The sequence below is a fragment of the Ascidiella aspersa genome, chromosome 2 (assembly GCF_963924565.1).
Source record: "Ascidiella aspersa chromosome 2, kaAscAspe10.2, whole genome shotgun sequence".
Classification (NCBI taxonomy): domain Eukaryota; kingdom Metazoa; phylum Chordata; class Ascidiacea; order Phlebobranchia; family Ascidiidae; genus Ascidiella; species Ascidiella aspersa.
In genome coordinates, this window is record NC_139448.1 from 14859961 (window position 1) to 14887958 (window position 27998).

General features: G+C 35.4%; 3 protein-coding genes across 4 annotated transcripts; 1 reads left to right on the forward strand and 2 right to left on the reverse strand.

Moving 5' to 3' along the window:
• Positions 1 to 5862: 5862 nt before the first annotated feature.
• LOC146163897 (protein rolling stone-like) lies at positions 5863 to 7490 on the reverse strand. The gene is made up of 3 exons (XM_083380625.1): positions 7407 to 7490; positions 6679 to 6886; positions 5863 to 6371 (listed from the first exon to the last, which is right to left on the reverse strand). The coding sequence occupies exons 1-3, from the start codon at positions 7488 to 7490 to the stop codon at positions 5863 to 5865; spliced, it is 801 nt and encodes a 266-aa protein (XP_083236751.1).
• Positions 7491 to 8928: 1438 nt separating this feature from the next.
• Positions 8929 to 13086, reverse strand: LOC146163898 (uncharacterized). Its single transcript, XM_083382479.1, has 6 exons — positions 12982 to 13086; positions 12752 to 12830; positions 12434 to 12547; positions 11351 to 11428; positions 10174 to 10289; positions 8929 to 9536 (listed from the first exon to the last, which is right to left on the reverse strand). The coding sequence occupies exons 2-6, from the start codon at positions 12779 to 12781 to the stop codon at positions 8930 to 8932; spliced, it is 945 nt and encodes a 314-aa protein (XP_083238605.1). The 5' UTR covers positions 12782 to 12830; positions 12982 to 13086; the 3' UTR covers position 8929.
• A 4719-nt stretch (positions 13087 to 17805) lies between these two features.
• LOC146163899 (uncharacterized) lies at positions 17806 to 27987 on the forward strand. Of its 2 annotated transcripts, XM_083381874.1 has the most exons (14): positions 17806 to 17981; positions 18107 to 18220; positions 20208 to 20366; positions 20448 to 20555; positions 20697 to 20900; positions 21109 to 21210; positions 21483 to 22186; positions 22382 to 22490; positions 24578 to 24687; positions 24904 to 24962; positions 25031 to 25098; positions 26023 to 26116; positions 26304 to 26351; positions 26648 to 27987. In XM_083381874.1, the coding sequence occupies exons 1-14, from the start codon at positions 17880 to 17882 to the stop codon at positions 26776 to 26778; spliced, it is 2112 nt and encodes a 703-aa protein (XP_083238000.1). In that variant the 5' UTR covers positions 17806 to 17879; the 3' UTR covers positions 26779 to 27987. The 2 variants fall into 2 exon arrangements, with proteins under 2 accessions (XP_083238000.1, XP_083238001.1); XM_083381875.1 differs by lacking the exon at positions 26304 to 26351.
• The last annotated feature ends 11 nt before the right edge of the window (positions 27988 to 27998 follow it).

Sequence of the window (27998 nt, forward strand, 5' to 3'; positions counted from 1 at the left end):
TTGTCATTTGGTTTGACTGACAATTCTGGTCCTACATTTATAAAAACTAGTATCCTACAACAGCGTTGAAACAATTTTAAAGCAATGCAATATTTGTCTTATGGCAGCCTTTCTTAACCTTGGATAAATTTTGTCATTTTAGCGGTTAATGAGCTATCAATCAAAATATCCACATCAGTTGACGGGACAGAAAAGTTGTGCCAGCTGTAGGTATTGGTAGCCTACTTTTCTGGTTCAGATTAACTGCTAATTCGAAGCTAGACTAGTAGCCTATTGATTTTTTATCTAAGTTCAGTTATAGTGAGTTTTAAGTACTTTATTAATTAGTAGCAAGAACTGTAAGGTTAAGTACACCTGTCGAAATTTTGTGCTGGTAATGAATGTGATTGTCTACTTTTTGTCACTGGATACGGCTTAAACGGCCAAATTAGTTTATTGTTGATCATTTTAGCCCAGTGAGGACGTTTCAGAGTTGAAAATAATTTATTGACTAATTACTACATTCTGTAAAAGTTGCCAAACAATTTAGTCAAATAGCATGTCCCTAATTATCTCAAGACTGTTTTAACAAACAGTCCCAAGATCATCTGATACAAAAGCAAGAATCTTTCTTTTACATTTTATTGTCTGTGGGACATTTCTTACTTCCTAGAGTGTTTCAGCATGTCCCTAAAGAAGTCAAATTACCAGAGAAATTATTTAAATTTTGAATTTACATATCTTATTAAGGATGATCGCCAAATTCCTTAGTATGCTTTGTGCATGGAAACATTTTCAAACAGTACCATGAAACCTGCTATTTTACCTAAATGGTCATCGAAGTATGATGAGTAAAAACCGGTCCTTTTTTGAGTCAAAACTGTCCAGTTTACAAAGACAAAACTAGACCAAACTGGAATGATTTGAACAATTCGTTAAAACAAGGGCAGCCATCGCATTGAATTTAACTGATGTAATTTGTTACTTTTGTTTTTTAATAATTAAGCATTATTTTATATATTGGGGGGGGGGGGGATTGCATTCTAGTGCCTTACCGTCAGAGATCTTTGGCTTGAAATGCTTGCCCAAAACCATGCCATTGAATCTGATATTCATCTTCGTTAAAGGGGGTAAAACATACAATATAGGTTAAGAACTCCTGGGTTAGGGTGTCGGTTAGTGTTTGGGTGAGGATGGGTCAAGTATTATTATATTTAATATTATTGCTTAACCTACCAAAACCCAATACCTAACCCCCCAAAAATGTTCGTTGTGGTAGGATTCTTGACCAGCCAGCGCCAAATTGAGGGATTAACCATCTACTCAGATCTAGGGTGGATCAAGTCTGCATTTCATGGCACCTTTCGCTAAGATCTCGGGTGTGCTGTAACAAATTTTTATTATTATGGTGTTGCAAATTTAGGTGTGCAATGTGCATGCTACTAATTTAAATCATCAGTGTGCGCCCATTTCCTATAAATACAGACTGGGGTGGTGGAGTTGTAATTACAACATTTATACCTACATTATGTTGTTTAATTGATTTTAATTCCGCTTACAGTACATTTAGTGAACCAGTTTTTCAAGAATCAGGTCAGCCTGGGAAGCTAGGAGTGGCTTATCAACGCGTTTACCACAAAAGACGTCGGCCTGGTATCATAGGGTTTGATTGTAACTGTTTGATTACATTTTACGTTTTGTTTTATTTAAAACTACGTTATATATTGCCTTATCCTGTCAAACACGCCAATTGGAAAAAAATATATGCAAACCCTAGCATTTATCGTCTGTTCGCGATACGCATCGCTGGTAAACGATCCAATCGAGCGAGATTATATCCTGGGATAGAAAATTATAATTTTACCGAAGTTGCATCGGCGTTTTTTTCGTAAGTTCACCGATGTGCTTCGGTAAGTTTCTTGACGAACCGGGTGGCGCTTGGCACTTAACCATATTTTGAATAAACGATGGCCGTAGTATTTCGGAGGACTGCGTGCTTTTAAAAGTACCATTTTAACAAACCAGAATAAAAACGGCACTTAATGAGGCTATATGCCTAGAAATAGTTGACATAAAGTGTTTAGTATGTTAATTTGTTATAAGATGATACTGTATATTTCAACAGGTAAGACATGACCAACGTGCTATCTGACTCCACTAAATCGAAACTAAAACAAGCTGCCATTGTAATTTAAGGAGCACACTGTCAGGTCGCTTATAGATTTATTGTACATTCACATTATTTAGTATAGCTCGCTTTCAATAAAATGGCTTACAGCGCAGTAAAAACACGTGCTGCCAGTAAGGAGCGCATCGTTGACTGTCGAGTTTTATCCAGCAGTAGCGTGACGCTATATAGCACAAGAGCGACTGCGATGGGAATTAATTGAGTCGAAATGCCGGCTGAATTTGCCAGAACGGCCACGAAAGGAAATGAGTATCGAGGTGAAATATTTAACACTTTACCAGGCGAACACGCTATAATTGCAAGCACAGACATGCGTCGTTCCTCTACATCATTTCCCTCCTCCCTGGAAACGAAAAAGGTCTCGAGCAGTTCGTTGGACCGCGCTTCTTTTTTAAAATCTTTCCAGGATCCGATCACGAGTCGACCAGCAACCGCAGAACATCGGACATTTGTGCAATATCGATCCAGCACGTATTGGAAATCGTGGTGTTCAATAGAGCGAAAAATGTTCATGAATTCCTTTGGCAAACGGACAATTCCAGGGGTAGCTGATTGTACGACACGATGCAACGTCTGAAATGGTACTTAAAAGGCACAATAAACAAACAATGCAAAACACTTTTGAATAGCCTATAATGCAGAAAATTGTCGTCTTAAAAGGCAGTTCAAATTTCAAATCGCAAAACTGTAGTTAGTTGCTTAGAGTTTTTGCTCTAAATACCAATTAAAAGGGCGTAATTAAAGGTGCTAATCTCAGAAACGCGAAAACAAATTACATCGCCTAGTCCACATTAAACGGGTTCCCTAAATAGAAGACATAATAACCTTGGCGCAAAAGGTCATTCTAGAAAGTTACTCTCTGCATGCTAGTAACTTCATGTGGACTAAATGACGGTTATCTCACACCGTCTGAAAAGTAAATGAGGCATCAAAGGCCTTAAAAATCATGGGTTTGTAACACACGGAGCATGCTCGCTTGCAGTCACAAATGAGATAAATCTCGCGTTATGTTGGGAATTGGCGACAAGGTTTTGCCAGAACGGCAACGAAAGGAAATGAGTATTGAGGTGAAATATTTAACACTTTACCAGGCGAACACGCTATAATTACAAGCACAAACAGACATGCGTCGTTCCTCTACAAATAGCCCTTCATTTCATTGATGTCTTAAAATTACAATATTTGCCAAAATATTGTATTTATGTACATGCATGTTCTTTAACTAAGGGCCGCATAACACTGGCGGGCGAAAAGGCATCGCTTAAAAAAAGCTTTTTGGTACGTATTTATTTTTAAGTTTTGAGAACACGAATAGCTTTTTCAAAACTAACTGACATATTCTTTATTTCAATCCATTCTCTTCGGTGATATGAATCTTTTCACCTGTTTATTATATTCACTTACAGTGTTCTGAATGTAAAACAGCACTTAGACACTTAATGTAGCCTACATTAGTGTTTCTCAACCTTTTATGGCTGGCAGCATCCCTCAGAAATAACAAATAGATTTAGAATGTCACCATAAACGGAACTGAAACAACACACGTCAACTCTACACAACGTAGTACGTTATAATTGGGTTTATTCCACTCTAGTCTTTACATCAAAAGTTGTAATAGTTGAGTAAAAAGCATGTTCCTAAAGATTCTCAAATACCTCTCGGCACCTCGGTTGAGAACCACTGCCCTACATACTAAACGGAGTTTTTGTCAGATTGGTTGGTTTCAAGGGCTGAACCACTGTGGGCGGCGGCACTATAGGTTATGTCCACCAAACTGTGTTTTAGCCACATTTTACTATATAAACATTTTTTTTTCGGTTTTAGCAAAATCTTTTAGCCTAAACCAGGGGTTCTTAACCTTTTTTGTATGTTTTACCCTCTGAATAAAAATGAATATCAAATTTACCCCTAATATTTAAAGTGGTGCGCATTTATTAAAAAAACGAAAGTAACAAATTAGATCAGTTATAGTCAGTGTGACGGCTGCCCTTGCTTTTTGGCAACGAGTTAAATTGCAATGTCTGGGAAATTAGTGATAATGCACAACGAATATCAGATTTAACATGAAGTCGGTTTCAATGCAGAGAAGCCGCTTCGCAAAAGTTAGTTACAGAAAATGGAACCAGAATATTCAGAGCTTGAATACATATCTTTGAATTTACCCCCTAGAACGAGTAAATTTATCCCCTGGGGTAAATTTACCCCAGGTTAAGAAAAGCTGGCCTTAACGCACCATGTACGCCATGCGTTATGATATGTTGCGCCGTACCAACTTATATCATAAGAATGGCAAATTTTGATGCATATTTCAACACTAGTTACACCCTACAACTACAGGTAAAAAAAATCTATCTTGAAATATCGTTACTTGAAGTTTTTTTTCAATTTCCTGAATAAACAATGTTCATGCGGTTTAGGCGCCCACAATATTTTTTTCTTTTTTTTTTATTGCCCTGAAAATATTTAGAGATGGCTTCACGAAGTCGCGTCAGCAAATAATTAGTCAATTTTAGAAACGCTTGTTGCTCATGAGCGAAAATTGCGTTCATTTGGTTGCATTTTAAAAACTTTGAATTTAAAAGGATGCGTTAGCGTGACGTATTGCGCACATAAAATAGATTCGTATATTGCTCGAAATAACGGCAGATATTCTAATTTGAGAGAAATAGCACTTTGGACTTCGCATGGCGCAACATGCCATTGTGCATGGCGCCTTTTAAATTAATAGATTTCATTTAAACGAGCAAAAATATACTACAAAATTCCTACAAAAGAAACAAAGTTCAAATTTTGCATTTACTTTGTCTAGGTTGGCAAAAAATGACAGTTTTGGAAAGACCATATGGTCTAGTGCGGGACTCCAGACTAAGAGAGTCCTCATTGAATTGATACTGAATTAAGCATCATTTTTAGTCATAAATCTTTCTTATTGACTTTAAGCTGTAACTGTATTTATACTTTTATAAAACTTAGTTAATAACAGAATCATTTGTGGTTCTGTAAAGTATCTTGGTTGTATATTATTCTCACAAAATTGTCCCCTACTTGATTTTGCACAATGACAAAGTTACGACCCTGCTGAACACAAATAACGCTTGAAAATTTCGGAGTGACAATATATTATTGTTTGAATTACGTAAAACAATTAAAAACCGTCACACATGCTTACTCTTTTTATCTCGTTAGATCTGCAGTATTTCGAAGTATCATTTACAAAACCCATACCAAGGGCACTGAAAGGTTGAACGCCCGTTTTACAAAAATCAAGTAAAACAATTGGGTGTGGCTTGACTGGGAAAATGGGATAGAAGGCTGTCAGATGAATATTCGTAACATAAATCAAGTGTAGGCCTATATGAGGAAAAAAGTTTTTTACATGTTAACTAAAAAAAACAAAGCACTTTTAGCGGCGTTGAGGAATTTGAATTTAACTTGTTTAAGCTGACGAACAATGCAGAAAATGATTTGTGCATTATCTTTAAATATATAGCGATAAAAACAACATGAATACTATCGCAATCAGTTGCGTATTTCCGTTTTTCTCACGACGTTAAAGACGTGAATTTTCAACCCTAAACATACTTTTAGGGAAACGTAACGTTTTACAAAAACGTTTATATTAGGTCAGCCTCTATTATGTGTGCAGGGTTGAAAACCCTGTAATTACAAACAACAGCGTGATCCGCTGTCATTCTTTATTGAAAGCCCAAATTAGCCTGACCCATTTCCATCGCATTGTTTATGGTTTCACTCTCGTCGTTTGCGGACCTGCAGCACCGTCGATTTATCAATTTCCGCAGATGAAACAGTCCAAACAAAATCACGTGGACTAGGGGCATGGCAACCAACGCGGCGCCGAACGAAAGACCGGTGGCAAGGCCAGGGTTTCTACGCCAATTTAAGATGCTGTAAACTCCATCTCTGGTGCCGCTCCAGTACAGGATTAAAGTGAAGAACATGTACACAAGACCGTAGCCGGCCGGGTAGACAAAGTGAAGAATTCGAATTGGAAAACGCGACACAAACAAATCGATGAGCAGCATCAGAAGGTTTATTGCGTGCGACTGAATGTTGAAGGGGCTTACGATGACCGAATAATCGACTTGGCCAGACAACGCAGCCCAGAATAACAGGTCCGTGACGAAGGCGGCGGCGAACGATACATTGAACAGTATCCATTGAATAATGTGAAACCATTTCAGGTCTAATGAAAAAAAATTTGGTAAAGACAAAGTAGGTTTGAGTTATATATGTGTTACTGTTTAATTCCACAAAGGCTATATGGGTGCCTAATTAAAACCTAAAAATGATCAAGGACGCTTTTATAAATTTATTTCAAAATTATATTTTATTTTAAGCCAAAATAGATCAGATGTAAAGGTCTTATTTTAATAGTCACAAGATCTATTCTGCTTCTTGCTTGTCACAATAGAAACGCACCCTGTGGGCACAAAATAGTACAATAAGCAACAACAAAACTAACATATTTTTAGGATGTTGACCTATCATACCTGAGTTTTTGCTTGCGAATGGCGTCAAACCGTACAACACAACCAGGGATGCAACTCCAAAGTAGATACAACCAGTCACTTCAGTCCAGTTAGTCAAAAAAATGGGATAAAACTCTTCCTTTGACACCACTAGATCGGCAATGATGAAGCCCAGTGCGTATAAAAAGAACACCAGTCGATAGATCACGAAAACAATCTTGTTTCCACACTAAAAATTAATCGTTTTTTCTCGATGTTAGGGTACTTTTGTTATAACTCAGCAGCTTCCATAAGCAATTTTTGGCAGTGGTTCCAAATGCTGGCAGCCAACTAATCATGGACTGTGCATAATTGGTTTTGGGTGTCATTTTTTTAAGTTAACAGTAATATTGTATTTAGTTCTTATTATTAGGATTGACTTATGTTTTTCTAATTTGTACGTAAAACTAATTACAAAACAAAAGGTATCTTATTATTTTTTCAAAAGCGGCATAGGCAACATAAGGAAATAATCACGTTTACCGCCAACCTCATTTCCCACCTAATAAAACGTCAACGCTTTTAGCTTACAGTACTTTTTTGCTGTACTTATTTTGACAACATAAAAACTTGTTTGTAAAAATAATAATGCTAACAATAAGTCGTTTTGCAATGTAAATAGTTATGCATTGTCTGACTTCGGGTCAGTAATGTTTAATGAAACCTATCACCATAGCTACACTACATAATTACTAAGCAGTTTATGTTACCAAGCTTGTGTAAAACTGTTCTGCTTTGCAATCTCGGAATCCGAAATTCTTCCAGTTACATTCGTCACCACAACATGTGGACATGATGTCAGGATTCAGTTTAGGCAAAAATTTACCCGTCTAAGCTAGATACATGCCCGTACAACTATAAACACCAAGCAGCCGTTCACAGATGTCCTGTCATTAGCCAAGTGAGCAGCGACCAGCTTTACAAGCGCCACCCGTACAATGTCTTACGTCATTTTCCGATGCATATCCGTTTTGCCCTAAAACATAACATCGCGAAAACACAATCGATGGCAAATGTATGCGGCCTAGCACATTCATCTACCCTGTTGAATATATGCTTTACTGCGTGTGTATATATATTACGTTTTCCCTTGTTTTACTCGCACTGGTACATTGTAGTCCAGCGACGTTTTGTACCGCCTGAAGCTATGTTAAACTGGACATCGAAACGCTAAACGCTAGTGACTACATTTAATGTGGTATACCGCCAGGTATGGAAGACGAAAAACAACTTCACAAAGATGGTGAAGTACAAAAAGAGCCGAATCTTGTTTTTTAAATCTTTGTTTTATTTTAAAGCACATTGTTTAATAGTTACGAAAGCAAATACGTTTTTTTACTTTTTTTTAAATGTAAATTAAAACTGATACAGCAACCACATGTTTATCGCGCCTTGTCCTTTCTTAAAAAAAGGTTTTATTTAATAACCAAACATTATTTACACACAATAAATACCTCAAAACATGTCGTAATATTGGAAAATTTTATAAAAGCAAAGAGAGAGCATGAAACAAAATTTTTGTAAAACCGATTAATTTTATTCGCTTGTAATGGATATTCAAGAATAACTGGATGCCGAGGTGCAACAAAATCGTACTCAAAATAACATTAGACTAAAAAAATCCGTTTCGTTTAGTGACAGTTTTTAATTTTAAAGGATTGCTTTGCCTGATGAATAACTATTGCAAATACAACCTTCAAGGGCAGTGAACCTTGTTTTAGTACTAGTTGGACCATGAACGTATAAAGGCAGTTAGTTAACATGCAAATGTACTAAGTGCATGTTTTTCTATAAAATCAAATGAGAGATAGTAAAACAACATCAAAGTTAGACAATTAAAATTTGGTGGACACACACCAGCAACACTGTTGATACACAAAAAATTAGTTGAACAAGCCCATAATGCATGGGTTAAATTAAATTAAAATATCTCATTCAATATTTTATGTATAGTTTTATTCAGATTGTTAATTTTGATTTCGACATTAAATATTTAATAACTTGAATAAGTTGGCACAGGTGCAGCATACAACAAACGTATATCTGTTTTAAAGTGACATTGAGAATAGCAAAGATTTAAAACCTGAAAATATCGCTTTATAAACTCACCAGGTTATCGCTTCAAATCATCAGTAGATAAATATAGTTAAACTGGAAATACGTAACCATACGTTGTTCTTTTTTTAGATCAATGTTTTCTTTTGCTAAGGCTTTGCATGAAACGTATATAGGTTCAATCAACGACCACTACCGGAACTGTAGCGCCGTTGGCCGTGGAGTGAGCATTTGGTAGGGCAAGCGAATTGGCCGTTTGATCGGCCGGCGAAAATGTAGACACGGCGGTGGCGTTCGGCGTCATGCCGCTCCTCGACCCAGGAGCATGATGCTGACTGTTGCGTAATCTCAGTGGACTGTCGGGGTGAAGGTGGGGTTGGCTCGGTCGCTGGGCGTTTAGCCTATACGTGAAGGTTGGCGCCGGGGCGGTTGGCGGCGACCACACCAAACAGTCCCCGACGCTGTATCGTACAGCTGGAGCCGACTTGCTTCTTCGGCGCGTATTCTCAAGGTACGGAGGAATCACCTTCTTGAGGCGCCCGGTCGTGTTGATGAAGGTGTGGGTGCGGCTGTTGCCACCGCCGCCGTCCCAGTCCCGGCCCGTGTTCAGGTCTGTGTCGATCCTTGGATTGGGCTGCCCGTGACTGAACTGCATCTTGTAGTCGCTAATCCACTTGCGTCGCGCGTCGTTCGCTTCCAGATCAGCCATCTTGCGTCGGATCCGCGGCGAGACCCGCTGCGGAATCGGGTCGCTGCATTTCACTCCGCCGTCGCGGAAGTCTAGTCTAATATTTCGCAAGAAAAGCAAGCGTTAATGCCTAGTTCAGAAACTATCACTTTCGGTTCCAATAAATTGTGAAACATTTCTAGATTGAATTTTTTTTAGATAGTTAACTTACTAGTTTATTCAAGACACAAACTTGTTACTGTTCAATATGTTTGGTTTTTCGAAAAGGGTTGTTTTTACGTGGCCATGGCCTCATCTCAAACTGTATTTGTTGGATAGTTTAACTCAGTAATTGCATTTTTTATGTCTTAGTCCATTTAAAAAATTGATTTAGCCCTAAGGCATCGACATCATGCTTTTCATCAAATCTTCGAGAAAAAAATTGTTGGCAACTTAAACGAGGCACTTTCCCTTTGCGCGATTCGATAACATCTTTGTAATGTAGTTTTGTATTAAAACACCCTTCAACCAAAAACGTTAACATGATAAACGACCTGTTTTTTTTTATAGGGTTACTTATTTTTACGTCGCGTTTGGTTGAAACTTTGTGAGATCACTTTTTGACGTAACTTTGTGTAGCATCTCTAAAACATTTTCCATGCGCGAATAAAACCAGAAAACGTAAGTCTGCGCCTAATTCATGAGGCATTAAATAATTTCCAATTAACGGTCCAACCTGTTTTTTATTTACATACTTGTAAAGCGATGCATGTGCGCCTTGTTGAGCGATTTCTTGCTTATGGGGAAACCACGTCATAAACTCTGGATTGAAAGCTGTAAAACTTCGATTTGCCTTGCGCCGTCCCAAACCCTGTTGGAGCAATTAACGTACAGATGTTGTAACTGATAAACTGTAACAGATTTAACTGCTAGATCAGTGGTTCTCAACCTTCTGTTCTTTCGTGGCCCATTTTCGTTGTACAAAAATTCTGTGGCCCAAAAATTTTTTATAAATGGACAAACTAAAAAAAGGTTTAGAACAAAATATAGCGGAGCATATAACAATAAATTTATGTTTCATTTACATTCCTACTCAATTCCTCCCAAGCCATTATTCCTGTAAAATTAGGAATAGTGACATAAATGAAACTAAATTCTTCAATAAATCTAGCTTTTTTAAATTGGTCTGTGGCCCATCTAAAAAGTTTCCATGGCCCACCAGTGAGCCATGGCCCACTGGTTGAGAACCGCTGTGCTAGATGGTCCTAAAGCAGTGGTTCTCAACTGGGGTGCCATTTCTAATGCCAAAGGGTGCCGAGAGATATTTGAGTATTTTTAAGGATCAGATTTTTGCTCGACTCTTTTTAGTTCCGTTTTTTTGTGACATTCTAGTAATTTACTCACGGAAAAGTCTTGTAGAGATGCCGCAATATATTTATTATTGCTGAGGGGTGCCGCAAGCCATAAAATGTTGAGAACCACTAGTCTAAAGACTAGTCGTGGCGACTTAACAATTGAACAGCTAGCAAAAATACAAAGAAATTTAAATTTAGGCTACTAATATTTTTCTAAAATAGGTTACCGAATAAGCTGCTAATAAAAAAAATCATTTTAACTTAGGTAAAAATCATCGTGTTATATCAGTGTGATTCAGGTTGAAATCTCAATTTCAGCTATTGTGAAACACTAGAATTGTTTGCCTGAGTGACTTAGGGGACTCAGGTGTGTGTGTGTGTAATTTGGATAAATTTTGAATAAAAATACTCACTTAACTTACTTACACAGGGATTGAAGTAAAGATCGAAACAACCATGCTGGTTGCGTCGTTGCCATAATACAGATTTTAATAATAGGCCACCGAAAATTAACTAAAACGGGACAAATATTCATAAAATGTGCCCCAGTAATATAACACTACATTGTAATACTAACCGTGTCAAAATAGCTGGCATCGGTGGGGAACGAATGCCTATTGTCGTGCTTGGAAAAGCAATGAATGTCCGGCGATTTCTGCACAAAGAAAAGCACTTTTTGTCGGCGTTTATAAACTTTTCGGGTAAATACTATCAATACTAAAAACGATGTCCGATAGCAATACGAAATTCAAGGATGTTGTGTGTTTAAACTTGTAGATTGAGATCTCCGAGATTGTAAGTCGACGATAGAAACTAAAATGTATATGTAGGCCGGCTTAGCCAATTACAACTCGCTTTAGCAAGCGACATAACCCTAACAACATGCTGTGTATACATTTGCCCAATGTCAATGGAAAGCGGATGCTGTTGGACAATTGGCTCAATTCGTGTCCAATCCGTCTCGTAGCCTTTAGGCGAGCGATTTTGGTTGTCAGCTGAAACCACAGTAGAGCTAAACGTTACAACTCAGATGAATATCAGTCAGTTGACTAGTGAGCAGATAAGACAAAATTGAATAACGCCAAATAAGGGGGTATTTTTTTTTCCAAAAATCGAGTGTTGGTTTTTAGTAGACCATTGTGCGCGATGACGTGGCTGCAAAATTTAATCAGCACGTGACAGAGCACACTAAAATAATTTCTAACCGTTCTTTTCTTCTTTGTACAGTCAATTAAATCAATTTATGAAAAGTAAATTTTGAAATCGATTGTGTTTTACCGATAATATACTTTGAAAACAAATGTCGTTTTGCCAGTTTTACGATATACCAATCAGCGATGATTTATCTTCGTACAAACCGATTGCAAAAATTGGAATATCTGGCAAAATCCAGGTTTGGTGATGCCAATAATTATATACACAAAATAACAATCACGACATAAGGCCTATAACAAATATGGATAATGGTTGATATAATTATTAACATATGTTAATGTAATATGTACGGCAATGCAATAATAACCAGGAACGTTAGACTTTGCACGCTTGAGCACAAGATTTCTTTAAGGTTACCGTATGGTCGTAAGCAACAAGCAGTCATAAAGTATAAGTATCACCAAATCAGAGTAGATATTAATAAACAAAGTAGTATAAACCTTACTCGAACTCGTCGGATAAACTTGGAAGGTGGCGAAGGGGTGGCAGCATGGCGGTACTCCTGCAAAATGTCGTTTCTTGTCTTGCTGCGGAAGTGGCCGTAGTATCCAGACGGATACTGCGTATATACGTAAATCGTTAGCGAATTTTATCGTTTAAAATATAGGTTTATAGACATAAAGTGGTGTCCTGGCGACTTTTAATCCAAGTTTTTTTTTTTTTTCTTTGACGCATTTTTTTGTGAATGTTATATATATTTATTTATTTTAAAAACATGCTGCATTTATAATAGTTTTATATACGTTTACATTTTTTTACTTACCCAAGTTCCCACTAGTTCCGCCGTTGCCATACCGGGCGGATAATGTGAATTAAAGTTAGGAAAATACTAGCGTGAGACCCTGAAAAACCAAGAAATTTTTTTTTCTAGATGCTAAATTGTTACCGGGTATGTATTTTTTATCTGTAGTCGACAAGACAGTCACTCCCTTTTCTTGTAACATAATCTAAACAAATTCGACGTTGCAAAAAATAGAAACTGTCGAAACCCACAGAAGGGCCCAGAGGTCACGACATCTGGTCTTGCGGATCGCACAACTTTCTCATGGCGCGGCCTGAGCTTCAGCCCTCGGCGGGTTGTTCCACCTTCCCTTGCGCCAACCGGGCAATGTCGGGCCGCGATTGTGCTGAAGGGCACTACACCGTAATTGGACATTCAACCCACGGCAGACACAAAGGCCGGCGGCGCGCTGGAACACACTGTTTACTTTCTGCCTTATTCATGTTTCGCGTTACATCTGCGAGATTCGGTTACGCGGGAAAGAGTTGGATATGATTGGAAAACACATAGCCGACTAACGGCCGGCAAGTCGTGTGACTTATCATAATCTTTTTGCATCACTCGGCTAAGAAAATTATTTAACAAAAAATTGGTAAGCTGTGCTTAATAGGAATACACTAGTATCAAACGAATATGCTGAGTTCATGCAAATAAATTCTTTTTTTTGCTACAGCGTTAAAGCAGTAGCCTTCGTGTATTGAAAATCGTAACTAATTTTAACTAGGCCTAATATTTTTTTATAAATGACCATCAAAAGTGCGACAAACTCGACAATTCACTAAACTGAAGTACTGTAGTTCTATATTTCCTTTTTGTCAAACCCTAAACCAAACTTTTTAAATTTAGGTAAAGATGCATGTGATTACTTCCTTGACCTCTATTCCTTACCAACATAAAGACCTAAACTTTTGACGTAAAACTATCTGAACAACGATTAATCTGGTCGTGCGTATAAGCATCCACGGCGTTCTTGTTACACACTTTGAAGCATCCTCGAAAGCGTTCTTGGCAACTCTGGCCAATGTTCTGCTCGATGGTTCGGTTATCGTGATATTTCTGTGAGTTGGAAAGTGTTTAAAGGATCTCGAGTGCGCTTCGCCATTGTCCCTGGCGACAGCACCGCTTGAACACAGAACTAACCGCACACGGCACTTCCTGCGAATAATTAATCTTGGCAAAGCCGATAAAAAAGCAAACGGGTGCAGAGGCAGTGAACTTTGCTTTTGTTTACAGCGGTCATTACAACGTTTCACAACACGTTGTTCGTAAACACCTGTCCTGATATAAGCTTTGCTAATTGGCAGCGGATCTTGTTTAAGTAAAAATGAAATATTTTAATTAATTGGCATGTGTTCCTTAGCAAACCTAAGCCTATTTTGAAGTTTGGAATAACTAACGTCGTCTAAGAAGCTAACAATCGTTTGTACTGTTATGGTTCATCAATGCTTCAATTGGTTCACCAGAATGCAGATCTATATTCTAGAGAATCTTGCGTCTAACGCTTATCGATCAGTGCTCACAACCTATCATAAATCTTGTTCCCTTCTATAGACTCTCAACAACTTGTGGGCTTTTAGAAACAAAATCTAAAAAATAACGTCACAATGTCACATGGGAAGCTGTAGCGGATTGCAAAAAGAGTTAGGCCTAATGCTGCAGTGGCTCGAATCTCATAATAAAAGGGATTCAATGAAATTAACTAACAATAAATTCAAATATTATAAGCTCTTGGCCCGCGAAGACTGCGTATTGGCCACCATTAAGAAGCCCTATACTACGCTTCAATAAAAGTTGACCCCACGTTAGTTATATTAGTAGGCCTACTACAAACCGAAATAACCTGAGTCCAATGGTTCAATGATAATTTTATATAATTTTTCTTACTGGTGAGTGTTCGGAAGGTTTAGGCTCTACAATACTATGTGCCGGTACCTTTAGACCTTTTCGTTAACAAAATAATAATTTTTGTTTGATGCTAATTCTTGTTGCTTAGATCAAAATGCATAATTTGATAAAAGTTTGGAACACTATATACGGATCTGTTCATAAGTTTAATGATGAAAAAAGCATGTCGCTTTTAACGTCTATTTGGGCCGTTATTTTCATCATTAAATTCATAAAAGTTTTTGTGGTAAAACGTTTTTTTGAGTGTAACAGTCTATAGGTGACAAATTAACATAAAATGTCAAATAGAAGCTACAGTAAACAGGTGCTCAAACACGCTGGCCGCATGCGGGAAATATACGTGAAAATATTTTGTGCGGCCTGCGACGTCGGCTACTTGAAAAATCTAATTAATAAATCCTAATTCTTAGTGCCACATAGGATATGTTCTAGTTTTCTTAGCTTACTGAAAAATATTTTTTAATTAATTTAAACGTCATATTGTGGTGTCTTTGCTTATTGACCTATCCAAACCCAGGCCAACATGTGGTCAGGACATCATTAACTTGTGTCTCGATGACGGTTTTTTGATGACTTAGACTTAAGTGCACTTAAGCCACTATTTTTAAATTACTTGACTTGGGTTGAATTGAATTTGCTTCATTAAGCATTTTTTAATTGGGTTATTTATCAATATTCGCACATAAAACAATTTGATTGCTCTACGTTGCATTAATCATATATTTTACTTCAGTTGTTGCTCATCATAATCGGAAAAGTTTATTAGTCTAAGTTTTATTTTTCCGACGGACTTGAGTTGAAGTTGACTTGCTTTAATTATTACTTGACTCTGGGACTTAAGTTATTTAAAAATGACTTGTTTACAACACTGTCCGATGAACATTGATTTATTTAGCGATAAACTCATTACGTTGAGAAGGTACAGTTCGTCTTATGGGAACACACAATAAGACCTATTTAAAGCAGGATAATCTATAATACCAAAGCAAGACCAATAACGACCTAAAAAGGTAAATTCACAGCAATATCCACGACAGAATAAGATTTAAATCGTCTGAATAAAACCCAAACCTTACGGAATAAGTCAAAAATTCAACGAAATAAGGCCTAAATAGCTAAAACAACGCCTGAAATTGTAGATAGAGGGTATGGGACGATCGGGGGCCTTCAGTCCAGATCGGTCGTTTTGGTGTCAAAGTTTGGGCGTCTTAGTTTGAATAGTGCCGTTACGACGTCGCTGTTTTGGTACCGAATTTTTTGCTCGTGTTTTGGGTTAGTGTAGGTTGTAGTAAGGGTTAGATGTTCGGTTAGGGGTAAATTTATTAAGGGAATTAATGATGTACTTTGGGTTGGGGTTAGAGGTTAATTAAAATATTGTATAGGCCTGATTCTGGCTATTTTGCTCTTATTCCAACGTATTTAGGATATTTCTGATTTCTGATTTAGACGTTCGATTATATTAGATAGTAGTCCTATTTTGGTCTTATTCCGAACTGTGTTTTATTATTCCGCCGTTGATGTGTTTTTTTTAGGTCTTTTGGCTGGAGTCTGTTCTTGTCCCACCTATAAACATAAAGTATCAAAAGTATACAAGAAAAGGTGGGGCCAGGTGGTGTGGGCATCAGACCATGGCCCCCCTAAAATTAATTTTACTACTTTTTAACTTTTGCTATAAAAAAATTATTCTGCTTTTTGGTGTGTTTTTGTGTTTTCCTTACGTTTTTTCTGCGTGACCAGAAGCTATACCGGCGTGTGGACGCGGGCTATTGACAGCGACGTCATGTTATGACGTAACAAATAAATAAATACTAACTCATTGTGTTATTTCTACCGCGAAGCATAAACCCAAATAACAATGAGGCCCAAGGTGATGATAATGTTGAACTACCCTGATTTAGCGATTGCGGCCCGCGGGTTAGTTTATATGGTTTTGGTTGGCCCCAGAGCAACTTGAGTTTGACATTCTTTCAGTAAATTGTTTAAAACTTTGCTTCTTACCAGCAAGCCAAAAGGTTGTTTTACATACATTAGTTCCAAAAACGCAAGTACCAAAGAAAGTAACACCTTGAAATTGTAAAAACGTTGTAGTAAAATAACGATATTTATTAATCAATTAAAAAATCTCCCTAAAATTCGTAAAACTATCAAAAGAATAGTTGGAAATTTTTTTTATCTGCAAAAACTTTTTAATTTACGCATGAGTAATTTCTTACACCTTATTGTTACCTTGGCGTAATAGTTCATTAACAATTTACCTGCTAAACAATTTAGAACGCCAGTGTTCAGTGTTGACATTCCCGTAGCTGAAAGTGTTTTTGCTTGTAATCTTTGCTTTATACTAATATGATTTTAGCTGATACTTGGCTAACTTTACATGGTTGCAAAGGTACAATAGGCTGTTTAGTAGTTATTTAGTTCGTACGTCTGTTGAAGTGTAGGGTTGGCCTAAACCTTTTGTGTAGAGCCGTGGTTCTCAACCTTTTTGTTCCCGCGACCCCCATTATAGTGCATAATAAATAAACTTAAGTTTATAAAACCACATTTTAAAATTAGCAAAATTGAAATAGGGAAAAAATCTAGACTAGGATTGTTTTAAAATTTGGCTAAAATGTACTATGCACAACAAGCTAAAGTTACGGTTTGAGCCAAGGTTAGTGGTTACCAGATGCTTGGTTTAGGATTAGGACATTTTTGGTGTTAAATTCGTGCAAAACGTCATAAGCACGGCTGGTTCAATGCAGTAAAAGCCACACAAAGACAAATGTTAGATTGGCGGTTGCTTTTTCTCCTTTTAGTTCATATTGCCGGATTGTTATTACTATTTTCTTTTTGAAATGCTACACGGTGACCTCCCAGACAACCCTTTGCAACCCCCTTGGGGCCGCGACCCCCAGGTTGAAAACCACTGGTGTAAAGAATACAATTTGCCAAGTGCACTGGGAATTTGCCTCCTTTTATTAAGGGTAAAACTATACGATTGCCGCAAACCTTTGTATACGACCTGACAACATTTTTTAAGTATCAATGCTACCAGTTACTCTAAAGTAGTTCTTTTCAGAACCTGTTTAAATATATTTCTGTTTCTGGTTTGACTTTTTTAATTTTAATTTAGGTCGGGTGTTTCAGGAAAAGGGCAGTTGGATGGTTGGAATGTAGTTGATAAAGTGTATTGTTATATCAGAAACGTGTATTTCAGAATCTTGGTATGGATGGCAAACAGGATTTGACAGCTGATAAAGAAAAGGCTACTGGGGGTAGCAGTACTTATGAAGAGCCTTCGCACTCAAGTACCAAGCCACCAAAAAGGGTACAACATACAATTATTATATTTTCTTAATGTGTATTTTAAGCTTTAATGTTATAATAAGAATCTCTTGAATGTAAATAAATAGATCAAATTTATAAATTATTCTCATTTTAATTGTCTTTTAGGTTGTCCCCAAGAGCCTCAATATGAACAAGCTGGGAAAAGGAGACCTTTTACGACTACTTAGTATTTTGGAGGGTGAACTAGAAGCAAGAGACATTTACATTACTAGCTTACAGGTTTATAGCTTTATTTTTTATAACTTGTCACTTCTATACAAAATGTAGTATATTTGTAACTGTAATTAGTTACTTATTGGAAGCCTTTACTGACAAACGATAATGGCTCTGTAAAATAAAATATATATTGTTGTTGTAGCCTTAGCAAGTTATATTCCCCCACTGCAATACATGTGGACACTGATGTGTTACTAACACCCATTAAGGCAAGCGCTCCCAGCCATTCGCTATTCATTCTACTTTATGCTGTTTTATCCCCATTCTATGCTACTCAGCTTTAATACTAGCGTCTTCAATCACCATGTTTTGTTATTATGTGTACTAAGATTTTACTTTGAATATAGTCAACAAGCAATTATAAACTGAGTTTTAAAGTGATTCTGTCTCACATTAAAGGAGTTATAAAGACAGGTGTTTAGCGGCCTGCTCCATTGGAGTTAAATACATTTTCAAGAACTGCGTAAGACTTGGGCGACTGTTCTTTCCTTGATTTAAGGCCAGCTCTTAATTAACCCTAGCAGCACCAATTGTTATATTGGTCTCTCTCAACCACACTAAATCGTTTTTAATCTTTTCCTAATTATTTATTCACTAAAATAACATGATTGCCACAGACACAAAGTCTTTGAATTGATATTACACATTAAAAAGTCTTTAAATGGTCTTTAAATTTAATTTTTGTCCAGCGTAAGTTATGTGTTTTGAAAGTGTCGTTCAAAAAACAATTAAATGCTGCTTTTTGTATGTGTTGACCATGACATTTATACTGTTTTTTATATTCAAAATTTGTCACCTTCTTCAATTTTAAAAGCTACAAATTTTCTTTAAAAAACCTTTGAATGTTGTTGGATTTTTTTCATATAATTGTGTGGTAATCCTGAATGATGTCTAACATTCTTGTGATACAATGCAAAGGTAGACTTAGTGTAAAAGGGGCTCTTAATTTTGTTTTTCACTACTTTTCATGCTATTTTCTTTTAATTCAAGGTTAAATAAACTAAACTTAGTTGGCATGTGCCGTGATGACTTATACTAGGGATGTTTTGAGTAAAATACCAAGGTTTTCTAGCATGGTAGATTTGGAATATAGAATACTGAAGCCATAAACTGAATTATTTTCCTAATATTATTCCTATTTTTTAGGAAGGAGGTTTAATGTATAATACCCATTTATAACAAAACAGAACGGTATCACAAATTAAATGTTCCACTATTATTGTATTGAAAAACAAGTTTGCAAATAAATAAAATCCAATAGAATGCAACATTACTACCGCTAGCATTTTTATTACTTGAAAGGTATGCTATGCGTAGCCTCTTGGATGTGGGTATAAAGGAGCGTGAAGTATGTCACTCTTATAGGTTTTTAGGTTGATTGTTGATTTTGCAAAAAATTAATGCCTTTAAGAAAATTATGATATTTCTGTTCCCAGTATTGAACATGTTAGGCACTCACAAATAATATTCCATTGCCATTTAATATTAATTATACAAGTGTCGCGATAAGTTGTCACTCATATGCAAATTAGTGCCCTTTTGCATTAAAAAGTTTTTGAACGAAATTTTAGCAGTTCCATATATGTGATACAAACGGCAGATTTGTCTGACGGATCCAATATTTCACTTCGAACATCCATACTGTCTACCAATTATAACTTAACTGGTCAAAATTGCATAAATTCTTGCACACCCATGTTTAAATTTGCATTATAATTAAAATACGAAACTTCAGTTTGGAGCATAATGGTTGGAGGTTGTAGTAAGACTTAATAAGAATACCAAAGCCCATACAGAAGTAGGTATCATTTTTAACGTTTCGAATAACTCTTTATTTTTCAAATAAATAATAAAGAGTTATTCGAAACGTTCAAAATGATACCTACTTCTGTATGGGCTTTGATAAACTTCAGTTTGTTTGGATGTAAAAGATAAAGTATTTTTATAAAACAATAATAGGGAATCATAAACATTTTTTTGTTTAATTTAGGCTCAGCTGAACAGAGATAACTATGTGAAAAATAATTACTTCCACCATGGCATTTCTGACCCATTCTTGGCATTAATGAGAGATAATGAAGCAATCAGTGGAACTGTAACACCCCATGATGGAATGCATGCTTCAATGCAACTGGAGAAACGATTTGCGGTGTGTTAACAATATTACCAAATCTGTTCAATTTTTCTAATTACTGATCAGCTATGGTATGTGCATTTTTGTTTGTTTTAGGCTAAAATTGAGCCATTGCCTTTGCTGGAAAAAGTTGTTAATAAATACAAAAACCAACAGGATAAAGTCAGACAACATATGGCACTAAGTGATGCCTATTATAATTTGGTGAGAATTTGTTTTTTATGTTTATTCTATATATATATTTAATTTATTTTTAAGATTTTTTAAAATAAAGTAAGTCTGTTTTATCATTTATATTTTTCAACTGAGTTGGTTAATAATTTACATTGTCTGTGTTATAATAAGGTGAATGAAGAGCTCATGGAAGAAAAACTAAAACAAGCCACAATCTCTAAAGATGAAGATCACTCTGCAGATAGCTGTAATGCTGAAAAGCTTGATCACCTGAAAACAGCATTTTTTTTGGAAAAAGCCAAAACTAAACGTATTGAGAATGAATACAAAAAATTACTTCAATTGGTTTCAAAGGAAAGACAAAAGTACAAATTGGTAATTGTGCCTGTTTAAACACTTAACTCTGTGATTTGGAATATAAATGTCTGTTTTTGACTATTATAGGACTATGTAATACTGATGATTACTATAGGAGTGAAATATATTTGTTTGTATATACACCACCTAAGTGCAGTGTAATAGGTTTAATGTTGCATTATCATTGTACACACCTGTTACCATTTTCCACAATTGTATTTTGAAGATTATTACGCTGTTGTTGGAGGATAGAAATTCAAAAAATTGTGATGACCAAAGTGATTCAGAGTCAACGTCTTCAGTACCTTTGCAAGAAAGAATACAAGATGTAATAAATATAGATAAAATTTCTTTTAAATCATTAATTATTGATATATAAAGTGTATGTTAAATTTGATTAAATAAAACTATTTATTAACCCGCTAAAATAGTTTTTCATTAGGCTTGCACACCAATGTGTAAATTGAGTGGTTTAAAATTCACTTTAGGAAACAGTTTGTAACAATACTTTTAGCACGCCCATGTATTATGTAGTATTACTTATTGCAACCCTCCTTGCTGTGTAGTTATTAACTTATCACCTTTTCTGTTTGTCTATAGTTGGTATTAAAAAACAACCAGTTGGAAATTTCCCTACAAGAAGCAAAACAAAATGAAACCAAAATGCTAAAACAGGTCGAGTACTTATTCCAACAAGCCAAGATTTTAAAACTAACCAGGGAAAATGATGAAAAAGAAAAAAAAGAAGGTGACACTGTGCAGTTATGCATTGAGTCTGAAGAAAAGTATGAAACCCCAACACTGCCACCAAAATCTACAAGATTAAATAGCAATAGAGTTTCTCGGTCATTAGACTATAATACTGATGATGTTTCACTGACCACAACTATTTCCGTCAAGCGTACATCCAGTGTCATTGAAAAACGGACTCTCCATAAAAGCTTTGGTGAAATGCAGATTGTTGCGTCGTCAGGATCACATGTCCAAGATTTAACTGGGGATTATGTTATGGAACAACAGCAGCCTGATGTAGTGGTGACACCACCACCAACTATTATTTCATCACCAACTTCTGGAGCTGCAAACTTCGCTTTAAATTCACCTAATGAACCCCACCCAAGTACACCCTTTGCTATTCCTCCAACTGGAAATTTATCAGCTCAGCAGCAAACACCTTATTTGACCTCTCATTCTAACCAATTTCAAGCTACTAGACAAAAATTCCAGCGCATTGCAAAGGAAACAGTTGTGAATGAGACCAGCAAATCAAATTTTGAGAAAGAAAATAATTTGCTGGAAAAAAGGTAAATTTTTTTAGTTAAATTTTAGTAAATATTTAAAATTATACAGATAATTAGATAAAATTGTTTAATTGGTGTTAAAGGCCAAAAAAATTCTATTTTTTGTGAATATTCTTATGGCTGTAAATTGGCAATATAATTTTTTGTTAAAAAAGCTAGCCATATAGGCTGGGCAGGTTTTGATTATATGTTTTACAGACGTAATGCACCAATAACTGAAGGGGAAAACATGTTGCCTTCTGTATCGAAATCTGATAAACTAATGAAAACTACTGAGTACAGACCCCAGCCGCCAAAGCCACCTAAGGTAATTTTAAAATACCATGGAGTTAAGTACTGGCTGTTGCAAAAAAGTAGAAATAAATTCCGGTAGCAGATTTCCCTGTTTTTTGTGTTTCAAAAAAAAGCTACTAATCATTCAATAAATGTTTTTTTTTTATAGCCATCACAGGCAATACCATTGTTTGCGTTTGGGGAAGACAGTAGTCATAAAACAAGTAACTTAATGAAACCTATTGCTAACTCGAACTTCTGCTCTACAGTGTAAATGAAAATTAATCCTTAACCATTGAACCATTGTCAAATAGGGTTTACATCATACCCGAAAAGTGTGTACATCTAGTTGCATTCAAAGGCAAAATTGAGCACACTAAATAATCCAATAATGGTATAATGAATAAGTTTTTCTAGATTGAGATGCTGCATATAATAAAACCAGTGTGATCTATTTGTAAGTTTTTAACATTGCAACAACATCACTAGTAAAAATTAGTTTGTTTTAATGAAATAAGCAGTATTTTTATTATGCTATCAACTGATCTCCCAAACTGAGGTCCGTACAGCAGTTTCAGAGGGTCCGCACTGAGAATTAGTCTTTACGTTTTTAAACATTAGTCTATGTTTGAAACATTATCTGTCATCATTATAAGTCTTTATTATTTGATAATATAGGTGTTTTATCATGTCTTTTGTGACATCGTAAAGCGTCTATTATGCTGTATTACCTGCTATCAACAAATGGTTCGCATTAGTTAGAAAGTTGTTACATTAGAAAGAATCATGTTTGCACTAGTGTACTACAAAAAACTTATTGGATTTTTATAGAGTTGAGAAATATTAAAATAATTGCAAAGGGTCCACCAGGCAACCTTAAGTTTAGAAACCGCTGCTTTAACCTATCAAACATCTTTCAGGCCACCCCTGATACTCACTGTTGTGCATCGTCTATCTAGTAGTGAAAGTTAATCTGGCCATTATTCCAGTGACAAAATAGTTTAAAAATGGTCCTGAAAAATTTGTACAGCTCTGATATATAGGTATACTAAAAGCAAACCTGATATATTTTAAGTTAGTTTATAAAGATGAAACTTTAATATATCCATTGTACTATTGTCATATCAATATTGTTAAAGCAAGTAATCTAACTTTCATTTTTTGTAATGCCATAATCTTCACAGCGATTTGCACTCAACCTATAACTTAGATTAAGACCTATTTCAAAAATAAAAATACAGCTTTCCAAGGAAACCAACATACATAAATACATAAAAACTAACATACATAAATCCATAAGATGTATGTATGTTAAATGAAAGTTATTTTTAGTGTTTTTACAAGATTTTGTATATATATACTACTGTTCTGGGTAAGATTTTAGGTTACATATAATATCCGCATTGTTTATGTTATTGTTCACTTAGAGCAGTCGTTCCCAAACTGTGGGCCATGGTCCAGTAGTGGGCCATGAGACTACTTTAAGTGGGCCATAGTGCTATTTGAAAATATTACAACTACACATTTTGTTTTAATAAAATAGTTGTTGGCATAAACTGTGCGTGCGAGTTGTTTAACTTCAGCACACCGATCAGAAGCTTAATAAAGTTACATTTGTTATTAGACAAATGGTATCAAGAAATAAAAATGTTTATAATATTGGAAAACGTTTGTTAATTAATATGTACTAGTCATAACCAGAGGTGAAAAAAACGATGGGCCACCATTTGTTTTGTAAAAAAACATTGGGCCACGGAATAAAAAAGTTTGGGAACCACTGACTTAGAGAATGCAATGCAGTAATTGCGGTCATATCTGACCAATGACCTTTCCATGCCTTTAAAGGGGTCCCTAAGGGTATGTAATTGTGATAATGCCAAAATCTTGATATATGATCCAGGCTTCACTATCTGAAGGTGTGGTTCTTTGCTTTTGACTTTGGAGAGTGTGCACTCAATATAAAGTCAAAATTCAAATCTTAAAAAAGCTTTTTCATCATTTTTATTTTTTTAAGAAGTGATTTTTAGTAAATATCTCTTTACTTGCTCATTAACTTCCATATATTTTTTGGTTTTAAAAAACTTCCTTTAATTTATGAAGTTTATTGATGTTTTTTTGCAGGCCAACCAAATAAGGATCAACCAGTCAGCAACCAACCATAATCATGATGGATCTGTCAAACTTCGTCCACCACCGCTACCACCCAAAAAGCCAAACTTAAAACAATCAAGGTGAATAAAATTAAGTATGCGAAAAATGAAATACTTTGTGGCAATCAGGGTATTGTTTGAACCCGTGTATTTTACCTCTTTTTATATAGAAGTGGTTATGTGACAAACTGTCCAAAAACAATACTGTACTAAATATGATCTATTTAGAAATAGGACAATATCAGAAGTTACTTAGCGTAATAAATGATATTTTTATAATTTATTTTTTTCATTTAGTTCAAAATTGCCTGGTGTGAAAGTACCACAACATGAGAAAGAGGATTCGAAAAAAACAGGTCTGTGTGTTCTAATGTCTGTAAAAACATTATCTGTTGAATTTTGAAAATCAATTTTTTTGTTACAGGAAGCCTCGCTGGTGAACGACAATCCCGACTATCTGCCCCAAAAGTTTCAACAGCTTCAAAACATTTGGTGTGTTTATAGAGTATTGTAATTGATTTACTTTACAAATACATTAACCTGCAAAAAATATCTTTTTTAAAAGTGCAAATCAAAATGTTTTCTATTAAGTTTAAAGTTGTTAAATATTGGTAAGAGGGAAACCATTGCCATTAGGAGCATATTCAAATAGAAAGATCAAGCTAAAAAATTCTGTTGCTTGTGGTCCTAAATAAACAAAACGAATTCTTAACTTACACAGTACTTTAAAGGTAGTTTAAAAAGCTTGCCAGCCTTCTGGTGACCCGCACTATTGGCTCAAAAGCTTCATTTTTTGGGCCACCAAAGTTAAATGCTGTGTTCGCCTAACAAATGTATAAACATTGCCTTGAATAAACGATAAAGAGGGAAATATTTAAGCAATAGTCATCCAGAGTTATTATATTTAAATCTGAGAGGTGCGCTGAAGCCACAAATTTTTGTGACATTAAGAAAAACATCAGGGGATGCAAAAGTACAACTGGCAGGTTGATAAGTGCTTTTTTGAATTTTTGCCAAAATGTGCAGCACAAAAGACAGCTTAATTGCGCGTAAAAATAGCATTTATTTGGTTAAATTGCCTCTTGTTTTTTAAATTTATAGGATAGTGAAGCTTTGCTGGATTAAACTTTATGAAGCACGACTTTTCTGCATTCACAAAGTTAAAAATATACAAAAATTCTAGTTAAGAAGTGGAGATTGGTCTGGTACCCCCTGGACCCGCCTCTGAAAATTTAATTCTATACAAATTTTTTTTGTACCAATTTCTTCGGTTTTTAGTCTAATTCTTTGGCCGACATGGTCACCAATTCGCCAGCACTCCGCCATACTGTGCAACAAAATATTTTAACAGCCTATATAGAAAGCTTTTTAATTAGCTCTGAACTGCCCGTTTAATAACAAAACATGTGTTGACAGACAACCAACAAGTCGGGATCTGTTAAAAGGCCAACTTCATTAAATTCCAACAACAACAATAACAGATCTCTATCGAAAAGATATACTGGAAACGGTAAGGAATGGTATTTTCTGCAATAACTTCATTACTTAAAGATGGTGAAAACATTACCCCTGGTTAAATTACTTTTGCAACTGTTGCTGTTCAAAAACGCAGTATTTTTGCTGTAGGGCGTTACTTACAAAATCAAATTGCAAACAAAACAAATTTATACTGTAATATATTTTACACCCTTATCCAGGAAATGAATCGGGTTCCGTGATAAGAGGAGTCCATCCAGTACCACCAGGTAGTTAATAAACCTTACTGTTTTAGCGCTTTTTTATTTGTTTAGTCGATAAATGAAAAAACATATGATTAACAGAAATCTATCTCCTAACGAAAATTAACATGTAAAATGACATATCTATTTTACTACATAAAAAACTGACGTTTGGCCAGCAGTATCACTGATTAATCAATTTATACCATTTTGCAAAATGGGTCATTTTTTCATGTATTTCTGTTGGTGTGGCATACAAAATTCCTAATAACTATCCCACAAAATCAGGACATTTACCAAATGAACCTATTGTTAACCATTAGGAGTGGCAGCATCTCGTCTTAGTGCTCAACAACGACTATTTCAAGATGGAGGTGATGGCGAACTCTTGTCCCCAGTCACCAACACAGTACCCAAATCACCTATGGGCCCTGGCATGTTTGCTTTTAAATAAAATGGCTTATTTTGTTACTGGATAATTAGTTTATTTATTTGTGTTGTATGACCATGACGGAATTGTTTTTAATGATGAATGTTAAAAAATCAAAGTGACATTATAGGTTACTGATATTAATGGTGCCAATATAATTAATGACTTTATGTTTTGTTTTTACCTTCTAATTTTGGGAATTTTAAACTTAATGCAACCTTTTATTCATTCACTAGTGCAGTGGTTCTCATACGTTTTTCTTATACCCCTTACAAAAAGTTTATTGGACTTGCATCTCACCAAGTGATAGGAAATTTACTGGTATTTATTTTTTTGTAACAATGTTTGTCGAAAAATGGCAGGGAATAATAGTATTTGCATTAATTTTATACCCGCAATTAAAAAAGAAATGAAACACAATCATTATCCACTTTTTGAAGTGTAAAACAACTGCTGCACTAGTGCATAAAGTATGTACCTGAAATGAAATATATAAGAAAACACCTTTCCATTTACTAATCTTCGCCCTGTTTCTGACATCTTCAATCACGTTGTTTGCACTGTCATTTGTTTGACAAACCTCTTCACTCCTCAGTAAGAACCTGCACCTAGAGTGTAAGATTCGGTTTGATGGTAAATGTTCTATTTTATAACTGATCTGATTTTAATCACTGTAAATGATGACTTATAATACAAAAGGTTTTTTTTGTGTAAGCGTTTTATTTTCATAGTTTACTTTCTTTTACCTATTTCATTTTTATACAATGTCTTTTTTGTAATGTAATCAAATCTTTATTGTGAATTTATGCAGTGTGGTTGTTCACAGCCGTCATTTTGGGCTGTTTCCTTATATTTTTCTCATATGCTGAGCAGTACCATTATTTGTATTGAATGTATATATGTTGTAAAGGAATAGTATAATTGTGTATATTATATGTTAGCTGGCTGATGCTGATAATTGCTGCCCTTTTTAATAACAGCAAAATATTGCTGCTAAATTATACTTTAGCTAGATTTTATAAACAAATGAACTTCCACTTTGCAATCATTAAAGACATTATTCATAATCTGCAGTTAGCCATGGCATTTAGTTTTTTGGATAGTTGGTCATATAATTTGTATAAATGTTTTGTAGTTAGTTTAATCAGTGTTGGATGTTTTTGTTGGGGAAAATGTGTTGTTGATTTGTTTTATTTTGCAGCAAGCAAGATCAAATTAACCCAGTAAAAAACATTTCAAATAAT

What these genes read in the sequence shown, in the direction of transcription:
- LOC146163898 (XM_083382479.1), bottom strand. Translation starts at nt 12,781, where the DNA reads ATGGCAACGGCGGAACTAGTGGGAACTTGG. An exon ending in CGGAACTAGTGGGAACTTGG is followed by an intron (nt 12,548 to 12,751) that starts GTAAGTAAAAAA and finishes GTATATACGCAG; the next exon opens with TATCCGTCTGGATACTACGG. An exon ending in GCACATGCATCGCTTTACAA is followed by an intron (nt 9,537 to 10,173) that starts GTATGTAAATAA and finishes GCGAAATATTAG; the next exon opens with ACTAGACTTCCGCGACGGCG.
- LOC146163899 (XM_083381874.1), top strand. Translation starts at nt 17,880, where the DNA reads ATGGATGGCAAACAGGATTTGACAGCTGATAAAGAAAAGGCTACTGGG. An exon ending in TGCAAGAAAGAATACAAGAT is followed by an intron (nt 21,211 to 21,482) that starts GTAATAAATATA and finishes GTTTGTCTATAG; the next exon opens with TTGGTATTAAAAAACAACCA. An exon ending in AATAATTTGCTGGAAAAAAG is followed by an intron (nt 22,187 to 22,381) that starts GTAAATTTTTTT and finishes TATGTTTTACAG; the next exon opens with ACGTAATGCACCAATAACTG.
- LOC146163897 (XM_083380625.1), bottom strand. Translation starts at nt 7,490, where the DNA reads ATGTCCACATGTTGTGGTGACGAATGTAACTGGAAGAATTTCGGATTC. An exon ending in AACAGTTTTACACAAGCTTG is followed by an intron (nt 6,887 to 7,406) that starts GTAACATAAACT and finishes ATTAATTTTTAG; the next exon opens with TGTGGAAACAAGATTGTTTT. An exon ending in ATTCGCAAGCAAAAACTCAG is followed by an intron (nt 6,372 to 6,678) that starts GTATGATAGGTC and finishes TTTTTTCATTAG; the next exon opens with ACCTGAAATGGTTTCACATT.